Consider the following 23,298-nt stretch of genomic DNA (forward strand, 5'->3'; position numbering starts at 1 on the left):
AATTTTGTTTCTGGTGTCCTTTGACAGCTCTTTGGTCTTGGCCATAGTGGAGTTTGGAGTGTGACTGTTTGAGGTTGTGGACAGGTGTCTTTTATACTGATAACAAGTTCAAACAGGTGCCATTAATACAGGTAACGAGTGGAGGACAGAGGAGCCTCTTAAAGAAGAAGTTACAGGTCTGTGAGAGCCAGAAATCTTGCTTGTTTGTAGGTGACCAAATACTTATTTTCCACCATAATTTGCAAATAAATTCTTAAAAAATCCTACAATGTGATTTTCTGGATTTTTTTTCTCATTTTGTCTGTCATAGTTGACGTGTACCTATGATGAAAATTACAGGCCTCTCTCATCTTTTTAAGTGGGAGAACTTGCACAATTGGTGGCTGACTAAATACTTTTTTTCCCCACTGTACGTAATTTAATAGAGGCCATTCTAGGACATTAAGCCAGCAGCTGCAGCAATAATAGGATCGTTCATTGACAACATAATATGTGCACTGACTTTTCCCCTGCCTGTGCTCTTTCTCTTTTGGTGTCTCAATACAGACCCATGCATACCCAGACCAGCCTTGCAGCACTTTATGCTACGTTAATTTACCCAAATAGGCCTACATCCACAGCGCCACCTTACATCAACAGCTTTGTTAATGGAAACCTACTGATCCATAACAGCGGTGGTGCTAGACGTTGGCTGGAGGGCCAAGCAGGTATGAATGTTAATATCACTGATCGATCACAGGATTTGCAAGGAGGCATACGCTGGTGTGTTTAATTATAATTGCGTCAGGCTGGGCGGGCGGGGGTTTCGGCAGTGTTGTTATGGCAGCCCTCTTGTATTTCACTAGGGTCAAATCTCGGTCTCACCTTGCAAGTGTAATGCTATATTAAATGCCACTCATGTTAAGTGTGTTGTTGTGTTCTGTTGAAACCCCTCCTGTCCTGAATGATGTAGTCACGGCATAATATAAAGGTTAAATTGAAAATTGTCCCTTCAAACAAGCAAGAGAAACCCGGCGATGATTGATATCCCTCCTCATAACAGGGAAATAAATGTTAGCAGAGTAGACCCCATGTTTTAAACTCCTATATACAATATATGAATATAATGTATTCTAATCGAGTGGCTGGATTAAATATGGAGTGTGTCAGTGTCAGGAGAATTTAAAAGGTCATTGGGAAAGATTAGGTTTGGAGAGGGCTTGGCCTGGATTAATTTAACCTCATGATAATTTCCTTCAATCACAGCAACAAGGGTTGAAGCGCTGAGTACCAGCTGTGACATGTGCCCTTCATCTTGTTCATTGCTTTGACACTTTCACCAACCCAAAACATTGTAGAGATTATTACCTTTGAATCTTGATAGGTTATGATGATATCACAGGTCACACTCTCATACAGTCAGCATACTCTGTATTATCCTATCCTTAAAATAGGCAAAATATTATATAGATTATAGATATTATATAGATTATAGATATTATATAGATTATAGATAATATATAGGTGAATCATTATTTTCATAGACCTTCTTAACAGAACATCCTACTTTATGAATAAAGCTTCATGTAAACATTTATGCCAAGACCATGAACAGTGTACAAGTTTATTTTGAGTGTAGACTAATGTACATTTATTATAATCAGCTAGGATACACTGCACAATACTGGACCTCTCTATGTTATTTAATTACAGGACAAGTCAATAAATTATCCCCAAAAGGACAGTCTTTGGATCTCTTCCTTTACTAATTCAGATATGGAGGAAAAACCATCCAATCTTTCAGATGTAGTCTCTCTCTTTCTAGTCAAGATTGTGCCACTCACAGGGTCCAGAAGTGCAGGTTGAGGTGTTGGGGCTCCAGAACATGTATGTGGGGCCCTGTTGTACCACTATGTGGGGGTCTGAAGCCCGGCAGAGGGGGGTCTGGGGTGGAGAGGATGTAGTCAATACTGAATTTAATCTCTGGTTCTGGTTTCCCCTGCTGGTTTGGGTTGAGGGGGTTGAGGGTGTTGTGGGGGTTGAGGGGGTTGTGGTGACCTGGTCTGTGGGAGCAGAAGGAGTCTGGGTCGGGGTTAGGGTTACGATCCGACCGCCTGGTGGAGCCTCCTTGTTGGTTGTTGATGTTGTTATTGTTGTTTACTGGGAGGAAAGGCTCCCCAGGCTCTCTGAAACCTAGCTTCATGTTGCGTCGGCGCCGGCGACGCCGAAAGTTGCCGTTCTCGAAGAGGTCGAGCATGGACTCACAGCCGGTGGCGAAGGTCCAGTAGTTGCCTTTTCCTTTCTCATTTCCCTCCGTGCGGGGGACCTGGACGGAAAATAAAAAACTCACCAATAACAAAAGAGAAATAACCCCATAATATTTGAGATTACACTCAAATGTGAGCGCTATATACGGTACTGTAATGAAACAGTGTTGTGCCTGTTACCATGTTTGATTATATTGTGTGCAAAAAAGTATTTGCTTACAATTCATACAGTCGATTTGTACATCTGTATGTAAACGTGTATGCCTGTGTTATTTGTTACCTTATTATTGTAATATATTTTCAAAGTTTCATACAATATTTCATCAATCAGGATAAAATATTATAGTCTTATATATTTTCTTCTGACTGATATCAAGTGAAACTTGTATAGAAGATTGTGATAACATTTGTACTCTGTTTGATAATGATTCTTAATCAAATGATAAAATATCATCACACAACATGTGATAAAAGGTCCCTTACCTTAACGAAGCAGCTGTTGAGAGAGAGGTTGTGTCTTATGGAGTTTTGCCATGCCCTCTGGTTGGACCTGTAGTGGATAAAGGAAACACTACTCTGTCAAACTGAATTAGTGAAAGGTCTTCAGAAAATGGCTGTTGAATAGACGTGAAGCTCCTGACCTGTAGTAGGGAAAGCGCTTCATGATGAACTCATAGATCCCTGACAGGGTGACCCGGTGCTCTGGACTCTGCTGGATGGCCATGGCTATCAACGCTATGTAACTGAGGAGAGAGGGCAGACAGAAAGTTTAAAAAAGTAAAACGATTTATTTGTTGGTTTTCACATTGATATTCACAAGAACAGGGTTGGAGAGTAACTGATTACATGCCTATTAAGGGGAAAGTAATCCAAAAGTACCTGAAAGTAATCTGATTACATTACTGAGTTTTGGTAAACCAAAAGTGACGTTACTGATTACAATTTGGGACAGGTAACTGTAACGGATTACATTTAGAAAGTAACCTAACCCTGCCCAATAATATCTTGATAAGACTGATTCAAATTATATTCAGGGAAACTAGTTTATTCTTAATAATGATACTGATTTAATTAGTAGATTGTTGAGATACCACAATGAAATCAATAAAATAATAAAACAATATTTGGTTATTTGAAATTAAGAAAATAAGGTAACTGATAGTAAGTAAAAGGTTTTTAGATTTTAAATGGGTTGCATTGCATTCCTTTGTGATGTATATTATGGTCTATAAAATACAAAAATAATTATAATTTATTTTGTTATTTTTTACACATATTCAAACGAACTAAACATAATGTAATATCTTAAATACATCATTTATAATAGCTTAGATCATGAATAATGCTAATAACAATACTCTTCATAATTCCATTATAAGTTATTTATCCTATATTAATCATAAGCACTCTACCTGTAAGCAGGTCGACACATCTTCTTGTCTTCATCCGTGCTGCAGGTGGGGTATCCATCTCCATCATAGTTGAAGCAGTTATATGGATACTGTGAGTTATCAAACATGTCTACACTTCCACCCTGGCTAATATCGGACTGCTTCATCTAATTAACAAATACATGTACCACCCTCTAAATGTAAACCAACAATACCAGACACTTGTTTCCTTTACAGTGAATGTCAACGGTTTTCTACTCTACCATACTCTACTCATAGTGGTGGCTACTGTGAATGAAGTCTACCTTCTCCCTCGTTGATGACTGGGTCCCAAGGAACCCCCCACTCTCCTCCTGACTGACTGTTGGTCCCCAGCTAGGCTAGGCTAGCGCCGATAAGACATGCCATGGACCAAATGACTTGGCCAGCCCAACACATGCAGCCTGTCCGCTTGAACGTCTGAACCCGGGGCGTGATCAACTGGTAGCTAGACTAATCTCTGTCTCGCTTTGAATCTGGGTGGTCTATAGCCTACTTTATGTTTTGTTTGGTTTCTTTTTATAGTCTAATCTACCTAACATGACTTAAACAACTAATCCAATACTAACAAACAACCTCATATCTCCATCTATCTCTTTCTATTTTTTGTCTTTAGCCTAACTCTTTAAAGAGTGTGTTGTGTTGGGGTATGTTGTGTCCAGATTAGTCCGACTTTTTTTCGGGGGTTGGGGGGGGGTTCCTTGCGACACAGACGTTTTAGTCAACGAGGAGAGTTTTGTAGATGTAATCTATAATGCTGTATAATGGTGTTTCCGTGACTAAAACAGGGGATGTGTGTTCTGACGGGCTCCTAACGGGGCATGTAGGTCTCTCCCAGCAGCCGTCACAGACAGGAGAAAACAGCCCGCGGGCGCGAGGCCTCCATGTGTGGTCTGCTGGGATCCAGTAGATTCATTGTTGTAGTGGCACTTTGTGTGATTATATCGATGCGACCAGAACCGTTTTAAAATGCAATTCTGTGTTTACTCATTCTATACTAATGGGGCAACAAAGTGTCAACACCCAGGTCAATTTTAAAGTGGCAAACAAGATTGAACATTTCAGATGTCCATGTCCAAATAAAATCAAATAAAAATAGTAATATTCTCAGATCATGTAATTGGGCACATTTTTAAAGCCATTACTTACTTGAACGTTTTATTCATTTGGAAAATGCACAGGTAGGCCTATTCCAGCAAATGTGGATTATATAAACTCTATAATCAGGTGTCCACCTCTTGATCAACTACAGTATATTCTCTTCACATTTAGAGCTATGCTGTATCCTCTCTGTATGTAAGCGACCTTTGTTACCTTTGGTTCGTCTCCCTCAACATTATTTAGCAAATAAAGTGACTAGCCAGTTATTCTAATTGCAATAACACATTATCTATTCTAAACATGCCAGTACAGTAGTTACCTTTCTTTATGCAGTGAAATCAACTGACCACCGTCTTCTGGAGCAAATCCAGGGCTTGGTGGACTACCCACAAGGTCAAACAAGGAGAGTCACTCTATCATAGAATTAGAACTACAACCAGATTCCAGAATTATGTCCATTCTATTCTATGGTCCCTCCATCGGAGCAGTGCAGAGAAAAGAGGGTGGGCTCAGGATCAGATAAGGCATCTCGTCGGTCGGATCCCTGGTTTATTCCCATGACGATGTTTCCTCTGCTTTCTGTCTGCGGCCAGGCTGATTACCCTAGTTGGGCCTGTGGTCCCTCTCCATTAGATGTTTGTCTCAGACTGCATCCCAAATAGCACTCTATTACCTTCACAGTGCACTACTTTTGACTAGGGCCCATAGGGTTCTGGTCAAAAGTAGTGCACAATATAGGGAATAGAGACTCAGACTGGGCTTCCTCCATTCAGTCCTATGGATGCATTTATAAACCCTAGCGGAGGCTTTTCCGGGGGCTGTGAAGGGCTAGGGAAAAGTTATCAAAACAAAAAGACTGTTAACTGTAACCATGTTTATGTTGGGGCGCTAAGGCCATTTGCATTAGTACTGTAGTAGACTTCATCACTGTACATAAATGTATTCAATTCACTTGATTGCATCTATTAAGCTACAGATCAGGCACTGTACTCTGAACGTATGGACACATATCATTGAGATATTAGATATTAGTTTCTGTGACTCGACTGTGTCTGTGCTGCCTACAAGGATCAGAATCAAGTCAGAGTTTTTTTGCCCCGTCTCAATCATTATTTTATCTATTTTTCTATCTTCGAGAAATAACTGATAATGTTTAATGACACGTTTAAATGCACACCTTGTTTTATTGCACCTTTACAAACCTCCACAGAAACAATGAACTGAACCACAGCCTCTAATGTCCTCCGTCCATACATACTATATCAACCAGACAGACCTATGGAAACACAGATAGAAACAGGATGGGATGGATGGAGTATATGCACAGACCTCCCCACCTACAGTACTGTGCATTCGGAAAGTATTCAGACCCCTTGACTTTTTCCACATTTTGTTACATTACAGCCTTATTCTAAAACTGATTAAATACAAAAAAATCCTCAGCAATCTGCACACAATACCCTATAAAGACTAAGCGAAAACAGGTTTTTAGAAATCCTGCAAATATATGGAAAATAAAAGACAGAAATACCTTATTTACATAAGTATTCAGACCCTTTGCTATGAGACTCAAAATTGAGCTCAGGTGCTTCCTGTTTCCAATGATCATCCTTGAGATGTTTCTACAACTTGATTGGAGTCCACATGTGGACATGATTTGGAAAGGTCCCACAGTTGACAGTGCATGTCAGAGCAAAAACCAAGCCATGAGGTCGAAGGAATTGTCCATAGAGCTCCGAGACAGGATTGTGTCGAGGCACAGATCTGGGGAAGGCTACCAAAAACATTTCTGCAGTATTGAAGGTCCCCAAGAACACTTTGGCCTCCATCATTATTAAATGGAAGAAGTTTGGAACCACCAAGACTCCTCCTAGGAGCTGGCCGCCCGGCCAAACTGAGCAATCGGGGGAGAAGGGCCTTGGTCAGGTAGGTGACCAAGAACCCAATGGTCACTCTGACAGAGCTCCAGAGTTCCTCTGTGGAGATGGGAGAACCTTCCAGAAGGACAACCATCTCTGCAGCACTCCACCAATCAGGCCTTTACGGTAGAGTGGCCAGACGGAAGCCACTCCTCAGTAAAAGGCACATGACAGCCCGCTTGGTGTTTGCCAAAAGACACCTAAAGGACTCAGACCATGAGAAACAAGATTCTCTGGCCTGATGAAACCAAGATTGAACTCTGGAGGAGACCTGGCACCATCCCTATGGTGAAGCATGGTGGTGGCAGCATCATGCTGTGGGGATGTTTTTCAGCAGCAGGGACTGGGAGACTAGTCAGGATTGAGGGAAAGATGAACGGAGTAAAGTACAGAGAGATCCTTGAGTGCTCAGGACCTCAGACTGGGGTGAAGGTTCACCTTCCAACAGGACAACGACCCTAAGCACAGCCAAAACAACGCAGGAGTAGCTTCGGGACAAGTCTCTGAATGTCCTTGAGTGGCCCAGCCAGAGCCCGGACTTGAACCCAATCGAACATCTGAAAATAGCTATGCAGCGACGCTCCCCATCCAACCTGACAGAGCTTTAGAGGATCTACAGAGAAGAATGGGAGAAACTCCCCAAATACAGGTGTGCCAAGCTTGTAGCGTCATACCCAAGAAGACTCGAGGCTGTAATCGCTGCCAAAGGTGCTTCAACAAAGTACTGAGTAAAGGGTCTGAATACTTATGTAAATGTGATATTTCTAAAAACCTGTTTTTGCTTTGTCATTATGGGGTATTGTGTGTACATAGCTTCTGATCAGGAATTAATATTTTCCTGTAATTACTCTCTCAGTCATGATCCCAAACATTCAAGTATTTCTATCATTGCACAGGCACTAGGTTTACAGTGGGGAAAAAAGTATTTAGTCAGCCACCAATTGTGCAAGTTCTCCCACTTAAAAAGATGAGAGAGGCCTGTAATTTTCATCATAGGTACACGTCAACTATGACAGACAAAATGAGAAGAAAAAAATCCAGAAAATCACATTGTAGGATTTTTAATGAATTTATTTGCAAATTATGGTGGAAAATAAGTATTTGGTCAATAACAAAAGTTTCTCATTTTGTCTGTCATAGTTGACGTGTACCTATGATGAAAATTACAGGCCTCTCTCATCTTTTTAAGTGGGAGAACTTTCACAATTGGTGGCTGACTAAATACTTTTTTCCCCCACTGTATCTACTGCAGTGGAGGGTGGTGGGAGGAGTTATAGGAGGACAGGCTCATTGTAATGACTGAAAACAGAATTTAATGTTTCTTTTTTTAACTAGGCAAGTCAGTTAAGAACAAATTCTTATTTACAATGACGGCCTACACCGGCCAAACCCGGACGACGCTGGGCCAATTGTGCGCCGCCCTATGGGACTCCCAATCACGGCCGGTTGTGATACAGCCTGGAATTGAACCAGTGGGTCTGTAGTGACGCCTCAAGCACTGAGATGCAGTGCCTTAGACCACTGCGCCACTCGAGAGCCCAGTGGATAGATGGAATGGAGTCAATAATGTGGGTTCCATACATTTAATGTGTTTGATACCGTTAAATTCATTCCATTCCAGCCATTACAATGAGCCCATCCTCCTATAGCTCTTCCCACCAGCCTCCACTGATCTCTTGTATATATTGACTTTCAGTAGCAATAACTTAATTGTTTTCTCCAGCAAAGCAGATCTGAGGTTGGGAAGTTAAGAAATGTACATCCTGAATATCTGTGGACCACATTGCCATCTGGACATCAGAAATACATCACACCCTAAAGGAACAATAATCATACAAAACTTTGGTGTCACATTTAGCTTCATAGTACCATAATAGAGGACTACTTTTTGATCTTAACTTCAAATCAATAAAATGATCTACGAGCAGAAGAAAAATAAAAGTACAAAGGAGGATATGCTGTAGTGGGAATCACTTTGAATCTGAGTAAATGTTGTAATATAAACATAGATTTTGAACATACATTTTCATTTGATTTAGTCCCACCAATGATTAATGGGTCTGTGAATTACAGCTCTGGACTGGTGTAGTTCTTGAAAAGCCAAAAGAGCCTAAGTTGGACTGGTTTGGTTTTGACACAGTTCAAACAGAATCCACAAGGGATTCAGATGCCTTTCCACTAACACTGAGTGCACTGTGATATTCCGAACAAAAAGGTTACATTTATTGACAAAGGACATTTTGTAATTTGTAGACACACTAGTGTTACTCTGAACTCTGTGACCACTTTGTGGCTGTGGTATCTAATAAATACTATTGGAACAGGATTTGAAAGATGAAAAGCAGATGAAGACACCATTTGCAGTAAACCGGCACTCCAATCAAATATATATATTTAAAAAAACACATCGACAACAACACATCAACAACAACATAAAAGAGCAACATAATTAATACATTTTTTTTGTTCATTAAGACACAGAGTTCATCTCCTCCAATATGCACGTTGTTTACAGGCCCGTAACAGGTCCCAACAACGCGTAGAAACACACATGATTCAGGTGATGACAGAAGGAATAATACCAGCCTTGGAATTCACTGAATTCAAAAACGTCTTTTGAACAAGACAAGCGTCTCTCACAAGACTTTCATGGTCTGTAGCGCTTTGGTGGGCAATCCATCGATCGATAGGTTGGTTGGGTAGTGTACACTAAATTATTTAAGGGGCCTATGGTGATGGCGGTTCACATTGGTTCAATCCAGTTCAGTCCGATCCACTCTAGTTCCGGCCAGTTCAATCCGGTCCAATCCAGTCTATTCCAGAACGGTCCAGGCCTCCCAGCTACCTCCCCCTGGGTGATGTGTGCCCCCCCTCCCTCTCCCCCGCCAGGTCATCCTCCACAACATTACTATAGCCCTCCTTCTCGATGCAGTCTGCCAGGATGTTGAGTGTGTAGCGTAGTCGTCTGTCCATAGCCTTCAGGTGGGGCTGGATGAGGATGGGGGTCAGTTTGTCCCTCAGCAGAGACTCGGACATCAGACCACTCAGCTGGTACTCCTCCTTAGCCAGCAGCTGCAGACGCAGGTGGGTCGACTTCTTCACTCTGGAGGGACAGGAGGGAATGGAGGAAGTTTATTAATGTTGTTAGATTACGACTTCATATAGTCATCAACTTCTCATAAGTGAAAACTCAGGTTAAGTGCATTGCAGTTCACCAGTCCTAATTCAAGTAAATGCTAAGAGCCTCTGCTCTACAACAAACAAAGAAAAGTAGGAGGGGTGCTCGACAACTATGACAAAAATCCAACAAAATGGCTTAACCAAGAAAAACTTCCAAAAGGACTAATTCGAGGTAGAAAGGATTTGGAGCACTCAACAAAAAAGGCAGAGATTCATTTCTTATTTCTCATTGTTCAGGATGAATTCAGGTGTCTGACATTTCGGTCAGAGCTCCAACTTCTTTCTGCCTCTAATTAGTCCTTTTGGACACGTTTAATTGGTAAGCCCTTTTGTCCAAGTAAATGCTCTTGATGTCTGCATCAACTGACATGTTTGATACATCAAACATGTCAGTTGATGGAAAATATTAAAAAAGTCGCTAACCTGCAACATTGGCTTAAAGGCACCAGAATAGACACCTCATCATGGGAATGCTTTCCAAACCCTCTCCCATTGTCGAGATGGATGATGAAGCTCTCGTTGCCAAACTTCTCAAACGTCTCGTAGTGATGACGATCCATGTTGCCTAAGGAGAGATGTCATTTTAGAAAGGGAGCCATGTTGATGTTGTAGGGGAGAGTGTGGTAAGTTCAGCCAAAGGGGTAAGTTGAGCCACCCTTGTTTCTAGGAAACCATACACAAAATTAATAATTTGACCACATATTTATGAAGAGGTCATCATTTCATGGAGTCTGTGAACCAAGAAGCCACATAGAAAAAGTGGTAAGCAAGTTAGGTCCAAAAAAACAGATTTTCACCAAGTCAAATGAATTTATTGTGTTAGAGGTTTCATGATGCTTGTATCTAAACCAAAGTAGATAATTGTAAGGTTGTTCTATATATCAGTTGGGGTCTCTATAAGCTTCAATATGAGGTCCCAAACCTAGCATGAAAGTGCATCTTTGTAGCTGTGTGTGGGCTAATATAGTGCTTTGTGATTGGAAACCCTAATTGGTCTATGCGGACAAGTTCTTGCCTTGTTTAGATGTTTTCTTTTGGAAAGATATCAGTTTGTCTCTGTGGATGGTTTGTCCTCTGACAAATCAATGTTAAGTTTCGGTGTTCCTCAAGGTTCCGTTCTAGGACCACTATTGTTTTCACTAAATATGCTACCTCTTGGTGATGTCATTCGGAAACATACTGTCAACTTTCACAGTTATGAAGATGACACACAGCAGTACATTTCGTTGAAACATGGTGAAGCCCCAAAATTGCCTACCCTGGAAGCCTGTGTTTCAGACATAAGGAAGTGTAAAGCAAATGTTTTACTTTTAAACTTGGACAAAATAGAGATGCTAGTTCTAGGTCCCAAGAAACAAAGAGATCTGCTGTCGGATCTGACAATGAATGTCAATGGTTGTACAGTCGTATCAAATAAAACTGTGAAGGACCTCTGCGTTTCTCTTGACCCTGATTTCACTTTTGACGAACATATCAAAAATATTTAAAGAGCAGTTTTTGTATAAGCACTTCAATCAATCAATCAATCAAATGTATTTTATAAAGCCCTTTTTACATCAGCAGATGTCACAAAGTGCTTAAACAGAAACTGAGCCTAAAACCCCAAAGAGCAAGCAATGCAGATGTAGAAGCACGGTGGCGAGGAAAAACTCCATAGAAAGGCAGGAACCTAGGAAGAAACCTAGAGAGGAACCAGGCTCTGAGGGGTGGCCAGTCCTTTTCTGGCTGTGCCGGGTGGAGATTATAAGAGTTCCACTTTGTGACAACTGCTGATGTAAAAAGGGCTTTATAAAAATTGTAAATGATTGACTGATGACAAGTTGAGCATATTGAAGTGTTTTCTTCTCAGGTGTAATGCAAGACCTTATCGCTGGGATATGAGGTAACAACAGGGCCTGGCTTATGTTAAAGGTGTTTTAAAAAGTACAAAGTGTTAGGTGTTAAGCCTGTGTTAAAATATGCTTATTATGATTAAAAGACAAAAAAGTGATGGTGATTGTGTTGAATTTTGTCTAGGAAATAAAGATAAGACATGGTTTTAAAAAGGTAGTGGTAATATTTAATTCAGTACAAAAATGTGTTGGAGGCTTTACTTACCCTGTCAGGTGGATGGATAATATTGGCAAAATAGAAATGCTCACTAATAGGGATGTAAACAAATTTGTGCACAAAATTTGACAGAAATATGCTTTTGTTGCGTATTGAACATTTCTGGGATCTTTTATTTCAGCTCATGAAACACGGGACCAACACTTCACGTTGCGTTTATATTTCTGTTCAGTATAGTATTCTTTCTAACAAAGATATCTACAGTTGAAGTCGGAAGTTTACATACACTTAGGTTGGAGTCATTAAAACTTGTTTTTCAACCACTCCACAAATTTCTTGTAAACAACCGATAGTTTTGGCAAGTCGGTTAGGACATCTACTTTGTGCATGACACAAGTAATTTGTCCAACAATTGTTTACAGACAGATTATTTAACTTATAATTCACTGTATCACAATTCCAGTGGGTCAGAAGTTGACTGTGCTTTAAACAGCTTAGAAAATTCCAGAAAATGATGTCATGGCTTTAGAAGCTTCTGATAGGCTAATTTACATCATTTGAGTCAATTGGAGGTGTACCTGTGGATGTATTTCAAGGCCTACCTTCAAACTCAGTGCCTCTTTGCTTGACATCATGGGAAAATCAAAAGAAATCAGCCAAGATCTCAGAAAAACAATCATAGACCTCCACAAATCTGGTTCATCCTTGGGAGCAATTTCCAAATGCCTGAAGGTACCACGTTCATCTGTACAAACAATAGTACGCAAGTATAAACACCATGGGACCACGCAGCCGTCATACCGCTCAGGAAGGAGACGCGTTCTGTCTCCTAGAGATGAACGTACTTTGGTGCGAAAAGTGCAAATCAATCCCAGAACAGCAGCAAAGGACCTTGTGAAGATGCTGGAGGAAACAGGTACAAAAGTATCTATATCCACAGTAAAACAAGTCCTATTTCGACATAACCTGAAAGGCCGCTCAGCAAGGAAGAAGCCACTGCTCCAAAACCACCATAAAAAAGCCAGACTACGGTTTGCAACTGCACATGGGGACAAAGATCGTACTTTTTGGAGAAATGTCCTCTGGCCTGATGAAACAAAAATAGAACTGTTTGGCCATAATGACCATCGTTATGTTTGGAGGGAAAAGGGAGCTGCTTGCAAGCCGAAGAACACCATCCCAACCGTGAAGCACGTGGGTGGCAGCATCATGCTGCGGGGGTGCTTTGCTGCAGGAGGGACTGGTGCACTTCACAAAATAGATAGCATCATGAGGAAGGAAAATTATGTGGCTATATTGAAGCAACATCTCAAGACATCAGTCAGGAAGTTAAAGCTTGGTTGCAAATGGGTCTTCCAAATGGACAATGACCCCAAGCATACTTCCAAAGTTGTGGCAAAATGGCTTAAGGACAACAAAGTCAAGGTATTGGAGTGGCCATCACAAAGCCCTGACCTCAAGCTCTGTCAGGAGGAATGGGCCAAAATTCACCCAACTTATTGTGGGAAGCTTGTGGAAGGCTACCCGAAACGTTTGACCCAAGTTAACAATTTAAAGGCAATGCTACCAAATACTAATTGAGTGTCCGTAAAAATCTGACCCACTGGGAATGTGATGAAAGAAATAAAAGCTGAAATAAATCATTCTCTCTACTATTATTCTGACATTTCACATTCTTAAAATAAAGTGGTGATCCTAACTGACCTATACAGGGAATTTTTACTAGGATTAAATGTCAGAAATTGTGAAAAACTGAGTTTACATTTTAGCAGACAATACAGTTAGTGAGTGCATACATTTTTCATACTGGCCCCCCGTGGGAAACGAACCCACAACCCTGGCATTGCAGGCGCCATGCTCTACCAACTGAGCTACAGGGGACCTTGTTTAACTGTATTTGGCTAAGGCGTATGTACACTTCCGACTTCAACTGTACATATACAGTGGCTTGCAAAAGTATTCACCCCCCTTGGCATTTTTCCTATTTTGTTGCCTTACAACCTGGAATTCAAATGGATTTTTTGGGGGTTTGTATCATTTGATTTACACAACATGCCTACCACTTTGAAGATGCAACATATTTTTTCTTGTGAAACAAACAAGAAATAAGACAAAAAAACAGAACACTTGAGCGTGCATAACTATTCACCCCCCCAAAGTCAATACTTTGTAGAGCCACCTTTTGCAGCAATTACAGCTGCAAGTCTTTTGGGGTATGTCTGTATAAGCTTGGCACATCTAGCCACTGGGATCTTTGCCCATTCTTCAAGGCAAAACTGCTCCAGCTCCTTCAAGTTGGATGGGCTCCGCTGGTGTACAGCAATCTTTAAGTTATACAACAGATTCTCAATTGGATTGAGGTCTGAGCTTTGACTAGGCCATTCCAAGACATTTAAATGTTTCCCCCTAAACCACTCGAGTGTTGCTTTAGCAGTATGCTTAGGGTCATTGTCCTGCTGGAAGGTGAACCTCCGTTCCAGTCTCAAATCTCTGGAAGACTGAAACAGGTTTCCCTCAGGAATTTCCCTGTATTTAGCGCCATCCATCATTCCTTCAATTCTGACCAGTTTCCCAGTCCCTGCCGATGGAAAAACATCCCCACAGCATGATGCTGCCACCACCATGCTTCATTGTGGGGATGGTGTTCTCGGGGTGATGAGAGGTGTTGGGTTTGCGCCAGACATAGCGTTTTCCTTGATGGCCAAAAAGCTCAATTTGAGTCTCATCTGACCAGAGTACCTTCTTCCATATGTTTGGGGAGTCTCCCACATGCCTTTTGGCGAACACCAAACGTGTTTGCTTATTTTCCTCTTTAAGCAATGGCTTTTTTCTGGCCACTCTTCCGTAAAGCCCAGCTCTGTGGAGTGTATGGCTTAAAGTGGTCCTATGGACAGATACTCCAATCTCCGCTGTGGAGCTTTGCAGCTCCTTCAGGGTTATCTTTGGTCTCTTTGTTGCCTCTCTGATTAATGCCCTCCTTGCCTGGGCCGTGAGTTTTGGTGGGCGGCCCTCTCTTTGTTTGTTGTGGTGCCATATTCTTTCAATTTTTTTTTAATAATGGATGTAATGGTGCTCCGTGGGATGTTCAAAGTTTCTGATATTTTTTTATAACCCAACCCTGATCTGTACTTCTCCACAACTTTGTCCCTTACCTGTTTGGAGAGCTCCTTGGTCTTCATGGTGCCGCTTGCTTGGTGATGGCCCTTGCTTAGTGGTGTTGCATACTCTGAGGCCTTTCAGAACAGGTGTATATATACTGAGATCATGTGACAGATCATGTGACACTTAGATTGCACACAGGTGGACTTTATTTAACTAATTATGTGACTTCTGAAGGTAATTGGTTGCACCAGATCTTGTTTAAGGGCTTCATAGCAAAGGGGGTGAATCCATATGCACACAACACTTTTCCGTTATCAATTTTTTTTTAAACAAGTTATTTCTTTCATTTCACTTCACCAATTTGGACTATTTTGTTTATGTCCATTACATGACATCCACATAAAAATCCATTTAAATTACAGGTTGTAATGCAACAAAATAGGACATTCGCAAAGCGGGATGAATACTTTTGCAAGGCATTGTATTTCAGGATGTTGTATATCCCTGGGAATAATCAGAATTCATGTAAACATTAATAATAATAATAATAATAATAATAATAATACACTTTACATGAATTGTGGCATATCAAGAAACTGATTAAACAGCATGATCATTACACAGGTGCACCTTGTGCTGAGGACAATAAAAGGCCTCTCTAAAATGGGAAGTTTTGTCACACAACACAATTCCACAGATGTCTCATGTTATGAGGGAGCGTGCAATTGGAATGCTGATTCCAGGAATGTCCACTAGATCTGTTGCCAGAGAATTGAATATTCATTTCTCTACCATAAGCCACCTCCAACGTCGTTTTATAGTAAGTTGAGCAGCGGGACAGGGAAGTTAAGCCTCCAACACATTTCTGTACTGAATGAAATATTACCACTACCTTTTTAAAACCATGCCTTATCTTTATTTCCCAGACACAATTCAACACAATCACCACTTTTTTTTGTCTTTTAATCATTTCCGCAGACCACGTATAACCACACCAGCCCAGGACCTCCACATCCGGCTTCTTCACCTGCGGGATCACCGCCACCCGGACAGCTGATTCAACTGAGGAGTATTTCTGTCTGTAATAAAGCCCTTTGTGAAGAAAAGCTCATTCTGATTGGCTGTGGGTGGGCCTATGCCCTCCCAGGCCCACCCATTGCTGCGCCCCTGCCCAGTCATGTGAAATCCATAGATTAGGGCCTAATGAATGTATTTCAATTGACTGATTTCCTTATATGAACTGTAACTCAGTAAAATCATTTAAATGAGCTACAGGGGACCTTGTTTAAATGTATTTGGCTAAGGCGTATGTACACTTCCGACTTCATTTACATTTTACATTTTAGTCATTTAGCAGACGCTCTTAACCAGAGCGACTTACAGGAGCAATTAGGGTCAAGTGCCTTGCTCAAGGGCACATTAGCGTCATTTAGCAGACGCTCTTAGCCAGAGCGACTCACAAATTGGTACGTTCACCCTATAGCCAGTGGGATAACCACTTTACAATTTGGGGGGGGTTAGAAGGATTACTTTATCCTATCCCAGGTATTCCTTAAAGAGGTGGGGTTTCAAATGTCTCCGGAAGGTGGTGAGTGACTCCGCTGTCCTGGCGTCGTGAGGGAGCTTGTTCCACCATTGGGGTGCCAGAGCAGCGAACAGTTTGACTGGGCTGAGCGGGAGCTATGCTTCCGCAGAGGAAGGGGAGCCAGCAGGCCAGAGGTGGATGAACGCAATGCCCTCGTTTGGGTGTAGGGACTGATCAGAGCCTGAAGGTACAGAGGTGCCGTTCCCCTCACTGCTCCATAGGCAAGCACCATGGTCTTGTAGCGGATGCGAGCTTCAACTGGAAGCCAGTGGAGTGTGCGGAGGAGGGGGGTGACGTGAGAGAACTTGGGAAGGTTGAACACCAGACGGGCTGCGGCATTCTGGACTTCAACTGTACATATACAGTGGCTTGCAAAAGTATTCACCCCCCTTGGCATTTTTCCTATTTTGTTGCCTTACAACCTGGAATTCAAATGGATTTTGGGGGGGGTTGTATCATTTGATTTACACAACATGCCTACCACTTTGAAGATGCAACATATTTTTTCTTGTGAAACAAACAAGAAATAAGACAAAAAAACAGAACACTTGAGCGTGCATAACTATTCACCCCCCCAAAGTCAATACTTTGTAGAGCCACCTTTTGCAGCAATTACAGCTGCAAGTCTCTTGGGGTATGTCTGTATAAGCTTGGCACATCTAGCCACTGGGATTTTTGCCCATTCTTCAAGGCAAAACTGCTCCAGCTCCTTCAAGTTGTATGGGCTCCGCTGGTGTACAGCAATCTTTAAGTCATACCACAGATTCTCAATTCTCAATTGTAACTCAGTAAAATCATTTAAATTGTTGCATGTTGCGTTTATATTTTTGTTTACAGTTTTTTACAATCACTTTGGCACTAATTTCAGAACCTTGACGTCATTTTTCAAAACTCTAGACACAAAACTCAACCAATGATCAAAATGCACATTTTTCTAAACTCTAACACTTTTTTCAATTGCTTGGATACAATACACATAAAACTAAAATCATTTGTTTATTTAACAATAATCACCTGTTCAATATGACACAACTTAACATCAAAGTACTACTATTTCAAAAGGCAATTCACACATTACATTTCAGATGAGTGTCTATTCATTTCATTACAATTATCCAACTATCAATTGATACAACTGCTCAAAATGATAAGTAACTGTTGCATTGCTCTTAATGCATAGTTGTATGGAAACAGACAAACAATATTCCATGTTTAGATCATGAAAGTTTCAAGATAACGAGATTCATTGCCACCAATTAGCGTGGAGCATGAACCAATTAGACTACATTATCTATGGATGTAATATTTCATCATCATTCTTTATCAGACACCGTTTCTATGGTCCCCTTGTAAACTTCCTTGATGAGCTCGATCAGGTCTGTAGAGCTGATGGCGTGACCTATGTCATTGTATGGGATAATGTCAGGTTCCACCATGCTCATATGGTGAAAGCATGGTTTCAGGCCCATGCACAATTTACCACCCTGTATTTACCCCCATACTCTCCTTTCCTTAACCCGATTGAGGAATTTTTCTCCACATGGAGATGGAAGGTTTATGATAGGCGCCCTCATGAACAAGTCACTCTTCTCCAGGCCATGGATGATGCATGCAATGACATCACGGCAGACCAGTGTCAGGCCTGGATTCGCCATGGCCGAAGGTTTTTTCCAAGATGTTTGGCTAATGAAAACATCCATTGTGATGTAGATGAGAACCTGTGGCCAAATCCACAAGACAGAGTTGATGAAAATGTAGAAGTACAGTAATCACTCCTATGTTTTGCTTTTTACAGTACAAGCAAGCAAGTTGAGGAACACTGCATTTGATGTTTTACAGTACTGTATTGTTTTTCATCAATATATTTCAGATTTTGTTCAATGATTCCACTGTGTCTATAGTATTCTCTCTACTACTGCAGTACTTTTACAGGGATGTATTTACATGTAGTACCATAATGAAACATGTATCACCTATTTTGTACTACAATATTTAATGATCGTACGAACAATGACACAGTGGAACTATCGGTTGCTTGTGTGTGGGTGATCTAAATTAACGTTTCATTGGTTTTCACAATACATTTGTTTTTTTAACCAATGATTGTGCAAGTGCAAGATTTATTTAAAGATATGAATGCACAATGCAATGTTTTGAACATTGGACAGCCTGTGTTACAAGTGATGACCGTTTTGAGTTTTGTGTCTAGAGTTTTGAAAAATGACGTCAAGGTTCTGAAATTAGTGCCAAAGTGATTGTAAAAAACTGTAGTATATATATCTCCCTTGATGGAGTGATGCTGAATGTAAAAAAATGGTTCACCTTACCCCACTCTCCCCTACAGTGTGTGTGTGTGTGTGTGTGTGTGTGTGTGTGTGTGTGTGTGTGTGTGTGTGTGTGTGTGTGTGTCAGTGGCGGTCAGTGCCGTTTAAGATGAGGGAGGACCATTGTTTTTTCATGAGCATGGCCTTATTTCTATTACAGCATATTGGATGACTGTCATTCATATTCCATTCACCCAGTTCAATGTAACAGTGATGGGTTTAGGCTACTACATGATACCAACATTTTCCCTATACCCATCATGAGGTTACTACAACCTAACCTATGAATGAAAGTTTACAACGTAGGTGCACAGGTCGAGAGAAAATGTTTAGGTGATAGACAGTGACACATTCAATACCACTCTTGCCTGCATCTAGCTAATCTAGGGTGTAATCATTAGTCCAACAGTTGCAAACGAGAGTTTCAAATCAAATCAAATCAAATCCCAATGTATTTGCCACATGCGCCGAATACAACAGGTGTAGACATTACAGTGAAATGCTTACTTACAAGCCCTTAACCAACAATGCATTTTTTTTGGTAAAAATAAATAAAAGTGTTAAGTAAAAAAATAAAAGCAAATAACTAAAGAGCAGCAGTAAAATAAAATAACAGTAGGGAGGCTATATACAGGGGGGTACCGTGCAGAGTCAATGTGCGGGGGCACCGGCTAGTCAAGGTAATTGAGGTAATATGTACATGTGGGTAGATTCAGGTATGTTTATCTCTGTTTAGTTTTGTTTGATTCTGTTTAAGAAACGTTTTTCAACAGAATCGGCAGAATGAATACACCCCTGATCAAACGTAAACACAGTTCACTTTCATAGCAGCCATGTTGTATTCCTTCTCGCATCTATGCGCTATCCTCCTCTCACCTTGACCCTTCGCTTATGGACTTCAATGCACAACACATCAGCTTTCCAAGCCAAACCATATCATAACCGCTACAGACAGCTTACATCGTTGTCACCATATTAGCTAAAGTAACGTCATAGTCAACATAGCTATAATAACACGTTAGTAAACCCGCTACAATCATGCAGTACCATTACAGTGTACAGTCAGTAAGCAGTTTAGCACTTACACTGGCGGCCCCCTGTGGCAATAAATGAGTAAAACCAAAAGCTTACCTTGACTTGGAAGAGTTCCAGTGTTGTGTTGGATAGTCATAGCCAGCTAGCTAACATAGCATCCCTCTGTTTGAGAAGGGTGTTTGAGTAGACTACACTAGCTAGCTGCATTTGCTAGCTAAGTAAGTGAAACTGAAAGTAAAAAAAAAAAATGATGATGATGAAATCTCTATAACGCTCTCTCTTGTTTCTCCTTCATTTTGGAAGAAATTAATTTGTTCAAAACTGTTCAACTATTGTCTTTCTCTCTCTTTGAGTCAACTACTCACCACATTTTATGCACTGCAGTGCTAGCTAGCTGTAGCTTATGCTTTCAGTACTAGATTGATTCTCTGATCGTTTGATTGGGTGGACAACATGTCAGTTCATGCTGCAAGAGCTCTGATAGGTTGGAGGACGTCCTCTGGAGGCTGTCATAATTACTGTGTAAGTCTATGGAAGGGGGTGAGAACCATGAGCCTCCTAGGTTTTTTATTGAAGTCAATGTACCCAGAGGAGGACGGAAGCTAGCTGTCCTCCGGCTACACCATGGTGATACCCTACAGAGTACTGTTGAGGCTACTGTAGACCTCCATTGCAAAATAGTATGTTTTAATCAATTATTTGGTGACGTGAATATATTTAGTATAGTTTTATCTAAAAAGGATAACTTTTTTAAATGTTTTACCCTTTTTATTTTTCTGAAATTCACTAAGGAGGATGGTCCTCCCCTTCCTCCCCCGAGGAGCCTCCACTGCTACAAACACACATACGTATCAGCTAGCGTGACGAAAACAGAGGCTACATAGCTACATTTCAAATAGCCTCGACTGATGTCTGTATGTATTAGGAGGTGTCGTCTCACCCATGAGGAAGTCAAAGATGGTCATGTCCATGATGTCCAGTAGACGGGTGCCGTTGTTGTAGGGCGGGGTCTGTTTTACCTCTTCACAGTAGTCAGGGTCCACCTCCCACCTACACACACACACACACACACACACACACAGCAGAGTACTCATCAGCACCTTAATAACCTATATTCAGTATGTAAATACACCTATCGAGTGAACAACCTTAAAATCAAACTGTTCAACATCTTCAACTCTTCAAACTCTACATGGATGTATAAGCCTGTATATAAATGCACCACTCTATTTTTTGTTATAATATGTCATCCTTGTATTGGTGTCTTACTCTGCTTTCTTGCGTTTGTTGTAGGATCGTCTCCAGGGGTTTCTCCAGGTCTTGCGTTTGGCCAGGGTAAGGTCTGGGAGGAAGGCAGCCAGGGAACCCTCGATCTGGTCTGGCTTACCGCACAGAGCATGCTCCGTAGAGCAGTAGTACGAACACTCCCCGTAGAAACAGATGTTGTTGGCTGAGAAATGACAGAGTTGATATGAATGGCTTAGTTGGTGATATTGATTTGACAATTTGGTGACCAATAGCGCCATCTACAGTACTTAAACTTAAACACAGTTGATATGATCATACTGTATTTTGTATTTTTATAATGTTTTGTATTTTATTAGGATCCCCATTAGCTACTGCTAAAGCAGCAGCTACTCTTCCTGGGGTCCACACAAAACATAATACAGAACGTTAATAGACAAGAACAGCTCAAGGACAGAACTACATACATTTAAAATAATAATACACACTTTCATACATTTATGCCTTAGCATTCCAAGCATCATGTCCTCATTATAACGGAAACACTGCAGCCAATCATTTCATTTCATTTGACCAAATATTGCCTCATTTGCTCTACTGTTACAATTACTTTGCCTAAATAGGTCCTGATATCCTAATCTCACAGCATCCTTGAATCCTGATATCCTAATCTCACAGCATCCTTGAATCCTGATACCCTAATCTCACAGCATCCTTGAATCCTGAAACCTTAATCCCACAGCATCCTTGAATCCTGATATCCTAATCTCACAGCATCCTTGAATCCTGATGTCCTAATCTCACAGCATCCTTGAATCCTGATATCCTAATCTCACAGCATCCTTGAATCCTGATATCCTAATCTCACAGCATCATTGAATCCTGATATCCTAATCTCACAGCATCCTTGAATCCTGATACCCTAATCTCACAGCATCCTTGAACCCTGATACCCTAATCTCACAGCATCCTTGAATCCTGATACCCTAATCTCACAGCATCCTTGAATCCTGATATCCTAATCTCACAGCATCCTTGAATCCTGATGTCCTAATCTCACAGCATCCTTGAATCCTGATATCCTAATCTCACAGCATCCTTGAATCCTGATACCCTAATCTCACAGCATCCTTTAATCCTGATATCCTAATCTCACAGCACCAGTTATTCTGTAAATACCTCACAACATCAGGAACCAACTGTGTCCTTGGTTCTTTCGTTTGACGCCAATACTATGCATAATTATGTAATTCATAGACGCTACCCACTGGAAACAGAAAGTTGGTTGCACAATGTTGGTTCCACGTAATTTCAATGAAATTACATTGAACCAACATGGAACAGACGTTGAATTGACGTCTGTGCCCAGTGGGTACTGAATGCAAGTGCAACACACTAAAGCGAAAATGGAAATGCAATTATCATGTGGCGTTTCACCGAAGTTGTTAACTCCTGCTCAGCGCCCCTTGCGTGAAAAGAGCCACATATCATGTCGTAAGGAGTTGCACATAAATTTCACCCCTGCTTTGTTCCCCTCACGTGAATACAGCAACCTTGTTCGCTAAATTCCCCTGACATGAACAAAGCTACACTACACCCATTAATTTGAGTGGATTCGGTAATTTCAGCCACACCCGTTGCTGACAGGTGTATAAAATCAAGCTCACAGCCATGCAATCTCCATAGACAAACATTGTCAGTAGAATGGCCTTACTGAAGAGCTCAGAGACTTTCAACATGGCACCATCATAAGATGCCACCTTTCCAATAAGTCAGTTAGTCAAATGTGCCCTGCTAGAGCTGCCCTGGTCAACTGTAAGTGTTGTTATTGTGAAGTGAAAACGTCTAGGAGCAACAACAGCTCAGCTGCAAAGTGGTAGGCCACACAAGCTCACAGAACGTGACCGCCAAGTGCTGAAGCGCGTAACGCATAAAAATCGTCTGTCCTCGGTTGCAACACTCACTATCGAGTTCCAAACTGCCTCTGGAAGCAATGTCAGCACAAGAACTGTTCATCAGGAGCTTCATGAAATTGATTTCCATGGTCGAGCAGCCGCACACAAGCCTAAGATCACCATGCGC

At 41.2% G+C, this 23,298-nt stretch overlaps 2 protein-coding genes across 2 annotated transcripts in view; both read right to left on the reverse strand.

Moving 5' to 3' along the window:
* Nucleotides 1-1,674: 1,674 nt before the first annotated feature.
* On the reverse strand, nt 1,675-3,888 carry LOC121584539 (forkhead box protein L3-like). Its single transcript, XM_041900477.1, has 4 exons — nt 3,659-3,888; nt 2,888-2,989; nt 2,730-2,796; nt 1,675-2,305 (listed from the first exon to the last, which is right to left on the reverse strand). Exons 1-4 carry the CDS (start codon nt 3,802-3,804, stop codon nt 1,820-1,822), a joined length of 801 nt encoding a protein of 266 aa, XP_041756411.1. The 5' UTR covers nt 3,805-3,888; the 3' UTR covers nt 1,675-1,819.
* Nucleotides 3,889-8,187: 4,299 nt separating this feature from the next.
* The window catches only part of LOC121577058 (extracellular serine/threonine protein kinase FAM20C-like), a 123,493-nt gene continuing 108,382 nt past the window's right edge, over nt 8,188-23,298 (reverse strand). Inside the window, exons 6-9 of the mRNA XM_041890788.2 lie at nt 21,241-21,421; nt 20,912-21,021; nt 10,300-10,441; nt 8,188-9,799 (exon numbers count right to left, since the gene is read on the reverse strand). Coding sequence (XP_041746722.1) covers nt 9,538-9,799; nt 10,300-10,441; nt 20,912-21,021; nt 21,241-21,421 — 695 coding nt within the window. The 3' untranslated portion in view covers nt 8,188-9,537. The remainder of the gene's footprint in view (nt 9,800-10,299; nt 10,442-20,911; nt 21,022-21,240; nt 21,422-23,298) is intronic.

Source organism: Coregonus clupeaformis, chromosome 1, assembly GCF_020615455.1.
Source record: "Coregonus clupeaformis isolate EN_2021a chromosome 1, ASM2061545v1, whole genome shotgun sequence".
NCBI classification, from domain to species: Eukaryota; Metazoa; Chordata; class Actinopteri; order Salmoniformes; family Salmonidae; genus Coregonus; species Coregonus clupeaformis.